The 7,893-nt window shown below is 44.3% G+C and overlaps 1 protein-coding gene across 1 annotated transcript in view; it reads right to left on the bottom strand.

The window, feature by feature from the left end:
• The window catches only part of LOC102865863 (rho GTPase-activating protein 36-like), a 30,919-nt gene extending 23,483 nt beyond the window's left edge, over positions 1 to 7,436 (bottom strand). The window contains exon 1 of the mRNA XM_006881797.1: positions 7,379 to 7,436. Within this exon, the coding sequence (XP_006881859.1) occupies positions 7,379 to 7,436 (58 nt within the window). The remainder of the gene's footprint in view (positions 1 to 7,378) is intronic.
• Positions 7,437 to 7,893: the final 457 nt, after the last annotated feature.

Here is a 7,893-nt window from a genome sequence, read left to right as displayed (position 1 = left end):
CACACACACACACACTTTCCTTGGAGCTTCAATGTCTCACGTAAATCCTCTCTTTTGGGGATTCAGGAAGCATGTCCCCTTAACAGAATGACTACATGAGAAAATTTAAAGGTGGCAAAATGCTTTTATAATCTCATTATTACTCAGTATGAACAGAGATTTGCTTGCTTTCACCCTAAAAGTGAAGTTATTGAAGAGAGGGATCCTGATTTCCAGAAAGGATGAAAAGGCTTTAAAGATCAAGGCCTTTGTCTTTTCCATGGATGCAGGGGAAGGTCACGAGCTTTAGAATGAGGTAGCTTTGTGTTGGCATTGCAATTCCATCACTTTCTTAATGTCCGATCTTGGAAAGGTCACTTCCCCTCTCTGAACCTCAGTTTCCTCATTTGCAACACCTGCCTCAGACTCCTTCAAATGTCCAAGCGAAATAATATACAGAAAGTGCCAGCCAAGTGCCTAACACATATAATAAATGTGGGAGAAAAAAGATTAGTTAATCCCCCCTTCCCTCCCCCCTTCTCAGTGTACAACCACAACCCAGATTGTCTTAACCAAGGTGTTGAGGGAGTGGAGCTGAGCCGACTGACTGATCTGCCAATTTTCCTCATTACTGCTTTGTCTGACACTCTTGAAATAGCCCCTCTTCTTTTAGGATGATTTTTTCATCATCCTAATGCGGCCCCGGAAGAACTGGACCCCAAGTCCAATTCTCACTCTGCAGTTTCTTCTGGCAGTGTTAATGAGACTAAGATTTCAGATAGATCTACTGCTCCACACAGGCAGGTTTGCAACTTCCTGCCAAGTGTCCGAACTACCACCCACTCCAACTATGGACTGAGCCTCAACTATGACTTCTAATTATGTGCAATTTTGCTCAAGAGAATGAGAACGAAGCTATCCCCTCCTGTTTGTTTTGTTCCACTTTTTGCTTGTGGGGTGTGTGATTGTTTGGTTTTGCTGTTTGTTTGTTTGTTTGTTTGTCTTTTTAATTTCCTTGATGTTCCTCTTAAGGAGACTCTGCTAAGCCTTTATCTTGCTGGCAGTGACTAAGGTTAAAGGGTAGATGGGCCAGAAGGAGACATGCTGGTTCTCTAGTTATACTCAGCCGCACCTAAAACTTCCGATTTGCTACTAAAAGACACTTAAAGGCAAACAAAATCTGTGTTTGTTTAGCTCTGCAAAAGACAGTGGAGAGAAGACCCCGGTATGTGCCCTTTGTTCCTTGGTACTGTTGCTTCCCTCTAGGGACAAATGCAAGTCATTACAAGCAAGGAGTGGTGAGGAAAAGGCAAGTCAGAAAAGGAAGGATAAAGAGGCTACAATGTAGAGGAGTATTGAGAGCTGGGGGTGGGGAGAACCCGAGCAAAAAACCAACTCTGGGAATTCAGACTTCTGGTATTGCCAGTCTCTGGAAAATACTCTCAACTCCTCCCTCTCGTTATTATTATTCATTATATCAGTATTCATTCTGCCTACTACCCTCACTAACTCTAGCTTTTACCCTGCAAAAATAAGTGAGGAATTTGGAACTTCTCCAATCCCCACCGCTGCGTGCTTCTGCGGGGATCGTGCAGACTCAGCTTTAAGGAAAGAAACAAGAATGGGTAACAACCAAAGACCAGCAATATCATGCAGAAAATGATTGGAGCAGGGGTTCAGGATAGGCTCATGCCACTAAATAAATTTCCCTCAGTTCAGGGACCTATCAGCTTCTGGATATGTGGTGCCTGTACTGAGGAAGCTGTGTGGTTTCTCAAGAGGTGTATCTGAGACGTGACAGTTGCTGCCAAGACTCATCAAACATGCCATCTACCTACTTCTGCTGATACATGTGAGAACAAATGATACTGCCAGGAGGAAACAGAAGTCGTGTCCTAGTGACTCAGAGCCCCAGCTATGAGGACACAGGTGGCATTTGCATTGCATCTTTCAGCTGAAATGTGCACTTTTTCATAGAAATTAATCCATAGGCAGTGTCAAAGGCCAGTATTTAGGCTCTGAACGACATTAACATGACTACGTTTAGGAAGCCTTTGCTTATGTCCAGATAGTGCTAAGAGCTTTGCAAACCCCACTCTTTGAATCCCACTCAGGCTGGGATTTAACACCAGACCAAAAGGAATTTTTATCCTTGCTCTACCACTGTGGCAGTGAGCAAGTTATTGAATTTTTCTCAGTTATGGTCTTTAAAATAGAGATAATAAAACTAACCTCAGAGAGTTGTTATGGAAGTTAAATAGGATCGTTTGTGTGAAGTGACTGGCACATAGTAGACTCAGTGAATGTTTGCAAAAGGAATGAAACACGTCTTTTGATATCTGAGTGAAAATGTTTCACCCCCAAAACCCAAAAAATGTTACCATCAAGTCAATTCTAGCTTATGAGAACTTCCTATGTACAGAGAAGAACTCCTCTATAGGATTTTCTTGGTTGTAATTTTTATGTAAGTAAATTACCAGTTCTTTTTTCTATGGTACCCTGAGTGTGTTCAAACTGCTAACCTTTACAATAGTTGTTACTATTGTTGGGTGCTGTTGAGTAAATTTCAACTCATATGAATATTAGATTAGTAATTGATTGCAAACTGTTTGTACTACATAGGGACCAGAGACGTGCCATTGAATAAAAGGCAGGAATAATAACAACAATAACAGAAGTTGTTGTTCTTTATAATACCAAAATGTCAGTAGTAGTATACTCTTTTTAGAGACTTTAATTTGCTTATCTCATTGCCAAACTCAATGAGAATAAAAACTCAATAATAAGAACAACAATGGTCATAGTTATTTATAACCTTATAATTCCAAAATGTAGGTAGTGTTATACTCTGCTTAGAGAGATTAACTTCTTTATATAGCTGTCTGAGATACAAACCAGTTCATTGATAAGATATAGTTTGATTGACTTGATGTAGTTATGACTTTTAAATTAAATTTGAAAAAATTGAAAACCACTTGGATTATTGTGGGATTCCATTATACAGGGAGCTCTGGTGGCTTAGTAGGTAAAGAAGTGTGCTTCCAATGAAAAAGCAGATGGTTTGAATTCATCAGCTTCTTTGCATGAGAAAGATGAGCAGTGTCCTCCTATGCAACCTAAAGCCTCTGAAAACCCAGCCAACTATAGGCTAGTTCTTCCTTGATGATACGGAACAGCAGCAGCAACAACAAACCACTATACAGATTATTTGCACCCCATAGGGCTCAGATTTTAAAAACCTTGTTAAACCATCAATATTTTAGACAACAGAGAAAAGGATTAAAAAAAATCCTCTTGGCTGAGTTTTCTCCCAGTCTTTAAAAAAAAAAAAGTATATTTAGGGGAGCTCTGGTGGCCTAGTGGTAAGGAGCTGCAACTACAATCCCAGAGGCGCACGGTTCGAATCCACCAGATGCTCTGCCGGGGAAGGAGAGTCAATCTCCTCCTGTACCAGTCAGATCTGATTTGACGGTACACTCACACAAAAATAATAAAATAAAAAAAAGTACATTTAGCATAGTTGGGATTATACCATTTTCCACATTGCTACATAATTTCTTATCAACATCACGTTATGCTTGCATGCTAATCTAACAAGTGGATATATAGCATAATGTATTTATCCGTTTCACACTTGCTGGACATTTAAATTGTCTTAGTAGGTAATTGTGGGGTGGGAGGAAAGAATAGTGTTGCTTTCACTCTTGTGATAGCCATACCCCAGGGACCTGGTGTCCTGCTCTGTTAATGCCCAATATGCTTTCTGCCATTTGATATTTAAGCTTGATGAATGTCAGATCTTCTACTGGAGCCTGCGGTACATTTGTAAGAGTATGAGGGTTTTTTGCCAGTTTTTATCACATGAATTCTGCCTTACATCTACAAAACAGGCAGAGGGTGAGCTAATCATCAGCCAAGAAACTGAGTTCTAGAACATCACATTTCCCTCCACCCCCCCAAATAGAAAAAAAAATATGTCCTTTAAGATGCAAACAAGTGATTTACACAGGAACTTTGGGAGCTCCTGTTATTGATAAATAGGAATATTCCTTTGACAGGCCAGAGAAGTGAGAAGTCTAATTGGTCAACCCATCTAAGTTATGGAAAATTATCCTGTTGCAGGTCAACCAGACCAGACTTCAGCAAATCTGTTGGGTCCCTTCTCCAAGAAAATATCAAATTTGTATGTAAAGTGGGCCCCACGGTCTCTTCAGCTTTAGAGTTTTGGCTGCCTTACAGAAGTTCAATTGTTTGAGGCCAAAATCCAATGCCAGGAAAGAACTGGGGAGAGAATTTTAATGTTGCTGTTCCTTTCCCAGGGAAAGAAGACCTTTCTGGGATACCAGTTCTCCTAGACCACAGTGATGCCTCTCCCAAATTCCTTATATGGTCCATTGTCCATTGCCACCCTAAGAAGGTCTTGCAGGCCAACTGTCTTCCAAACAGAAGGAAGAATAAAGGAACATTTAGAAGACATCCTCTCGCTCATTCTGCCCAGTCAGTGATCAGCTTCTTCCACCCTATCTACTACCTCTGAAGTTTGAGGATTCCTAGAACTAATTTGAAGGAAGACACCAAGGGCAACTATAGCCCTACAGAATATCAATGGTTACCCTTCACATTGCACAGCATTTCCCAGGGGTGGAGGGAGGCCGTGAAATGGGGTTTTTTTAACCTAGTAAAAAAACAAACAACAACAACAACAAAAACCAAACAAACCAAGAGAAGTGGCATGACTTAGGTTATATTTTTACAAGAATTTAGCCTAGAGCCTAGCATTTTTTGAAGCACTTTACACATAGTACCTGCTATTGTTATGAGTAATAAAGTAGCGTAGGCAGCGTGGTGTGTCACTAGAGTATGTGGGGGGACAGCTCTCACCAGACTAGAAACGTAATAATGAATATAAAGTCTTTCAACTGAGTTCAAACATCAACTAAATACAAAATGGAGATTCCAAAAACAGCTTCAGTTTACTTAAAGGAATATTTAGTAGCTTTTTTTGAAAAGAAGTCCAATATTATTACACTAAGTAATGTGCTTATAGAGTGTGTGCATAGAATTTTAACTGTGTATGCATATATGATGTGAGTATATGGTATTTATTGTGTATGGGTATGTGATGCATGAAGAGTGTTTGCATGTGATGTGTGAGTAGTGTATATGTGTGTGGTTGCTTCTTACCAGATATTGTGTGTGTGTGTGTGTGTGTGTGTGTGTGTGTGTGTTTGCATGTCTACATGGGAGCTGGTGTATACAAATGGCTTTTCAAGTAAGCATGCATTGGTGTGGGAATGTATAGATATGTATGTATTCATTTAAGTCTGTCTATGTGTGCACCATAGATGTGGCATGGGCTTCCAAAAGAGAGAAAGTTAGTCATCCTGGACTATATTTAGGGAAAAGAGGTGAGGAGTATGGCTGGAAATCCTCTTTTGGCCGGGTTCAGAGAAGAGCAGCTAGCTGCAGGTAGGGCCCTGGCAGTCATGTCACCTGTTAAATGAAGGAAGGATATAGGGCCTGGATATTGAAGAGGCAAGAAGGAGAAGGTTGACACTTGTCTAGAAAGGGCTATATGGAAGATCAGTGCCAGGACTGGAAGGTAGCAGCTCCCAGGACACAGAATTGGACTTGAATTAAGGAGAAACCTGCTAACAGGCATGGTAGGAAGCAGTGGGTGGTGCAGCGGTAAACATGCTCGGCTACTTGCTGAAAGGAGCCTTCCCCCCTGCCCCCCCCCCCAGGCACCTTGAAGAAAAGCTTAGCAATCTGCTTTTGAAAAGCAACCACTGAAACCCCTATAGAGCGTAATTCTACTGTGACACACGTTAGGATCCCCATGAATCAGAATCAACTCAATGGCAACCAGGGTTTAGTTTTGCTGAAATTATTACAATGATTTTGTCTTTAGATGGAGGTGGGTTTCCTTATGTGAGACAGATCACCAACCACCCTTACACACATGGAGTTATTGATAAGTCACCTTTCATATTCTTGATCTCTTTGGAATCACAAAACATCCTTGCAGGTCAGGCAAGGATAGAATGTCCGCTCGCCTCTATCCAGGGAAGAATGTTAACCCTATAAGGCCTTAAAGGGAATCAGGTAATACTTATTCATTTCTTTCTTTTGGACCCATGTATATACTTGAAAAGCAATACAGAATAACAACAGAATTGAACTCTGTGCAGCACATCCTTTCTTTCTCAGTGACCTGAAGCCTCTGCCAGAGACTGTACTTGAACTCGCTAAGCAGTCATTCACCAGGAGTTCAGCAAGGTGCTGGGTCTGGTGATAATGAAAAACCCGCTTCTGCTGAAGTAAATAGCTTAGATCTCTACTCTCTCTGCCTGTGAGGTGGCAGAGGAAAGAGGAGACAACCCTAGATTCGGTCTATGGCTGATGACCAATGACGCATTCTCACTAATATAGATTTTGGAGGTGGAGGCTATGGAAAAACAGGTGGCCATGTGGCCAGGTGGCAGCATGGAGGGGGTGGGGCCTACCAAGGAGGAGTGAAGGACAGTGTGGGTGGGGGTCCTGAGGAATCACAAAAAAAAAACCAACCAAACAAACAAAAAAAACCCAGAAGTTTCCTGAAACTTGAAGGAAGGTGAGGGGGGTGGAATCTATTTGCAAAATATATTTGGTAGAAAAAGAAGAGGTGGAATACAGGGCATACACTTACACCGGGCTGTGCTCATTTACATACCTCTTGACCTCACTTCGCTGAGATAGGAGAAACACGCACTGATCTCAAGTACCCAAAGAGAGACCCAGACTAGAGACCCCAGGCCCGGCCGTTGGGCAATTTTGAGGCAGTGGGCAGTTGGCAGAGCCCCAGGACACCCAGACCTGTTGCCAACTCCTTGCATGACCTTGAGCAGGCCTTCCCCATCTCTAGTCTCCAATGTCACTTAAATGAAGGGGTTGAACTTGACTACTCTAGAAGGTATTCCCATGCCGATACTCTGTGGTTCAGGTTGGGGGGGGGGGAGTCCTCAAGGTAAAAAGGGGGTGACCAGAGCACCGCACCACTATTGTCACAGTCCCTTGGGTCTTGGCTGCCCTGACAGGGACATTCATCCTTGGGCCTTTAGGCGCCTCTCACTCTTGCTCTGGCTGTCCCGGAGGACGTCCAAGCCAGGGACTCCGCCTACGCGCTCACAGGGTGTCCCACTGAGCCATTAGCCCGATTGCTCGCCATTCCAGACAGAGCTGGTGATTTATGCGGGCCTTCGACGGGCCGTCCCTTGGGCCAGGAACAATTAGCTAAAGGCCAGCGGGAAGCGAGGCAAGGGGCAAGGAGCCAAACCTAGTGCGCTCTGCTCATCCAGGCTGCAGCCGCAGTCTCCCTCCCAGGCGCACCCCAAGCCCCGGCGACTCGGGGCCCACTCACCACGGCGGGGGCGGGGCTCGAAGGCAGAGGCGAAGAGACAGTCCAGGATCCACGCCATGGCCGTGCTGGTGCTCTCAGCCTTGCAGCGAACCTCTGCGGCTGGCTCACCGGCAGCCCTAAGTAGCCCCCGGTGACCACGCCCTGAGCCGCACCCTGCACCCAACGAAGAGTGTCTTGGTCACCGGACACCTCAGGCATGTCATGAAGGGGGCAGGGCCTCAAGGGAACCCCCCCTCCCGCTGCAAAAGAGGCCGCTGGTCCCCAGCCCCTTCCTCCAAGCGGAGGGAGGCTACGGCACTGATCCTGGCTGTGGGCAGGCCCCCTGTCCCTGTCCCTGTCCCTGTCCCCGTCCCCAAGAACCTTGAGTCTTGGGGGCGGGGGGTAAACACCATCTCGGTCCTGGTAAACTCTGCATCTAGGAGGGAAGGAAGGTCTCTGGCCCCCCAGAAACCCTTAGTTGAGCCGTAAAAGCAGACCTGTCCTGGAACTTGGTACACCTGACCCAGGGAGTGGAT

This window comes from Elephantulus edwardii, unplaced genomic scaffold (genome assembly GCF_000299155.1).
Source record: "Elephantulus edwardii isolate Elephantulus edwardi_28Jun2011 unplaced genomic scaffold, EleEdw1.0 scaffold00016, whole genome shotgun sequence".
Lineage (NCBI taxonomy): Eukaryota > Metazoa > Chordata > Mammalia > Macroscelidea > Macroscelididae > Elephantulus > Elephantulus edwardii.
Note: the sequence above shows the minus strand (reverse complement) of the source record. Positions and strands in the feature narration are given on the sequence as shown.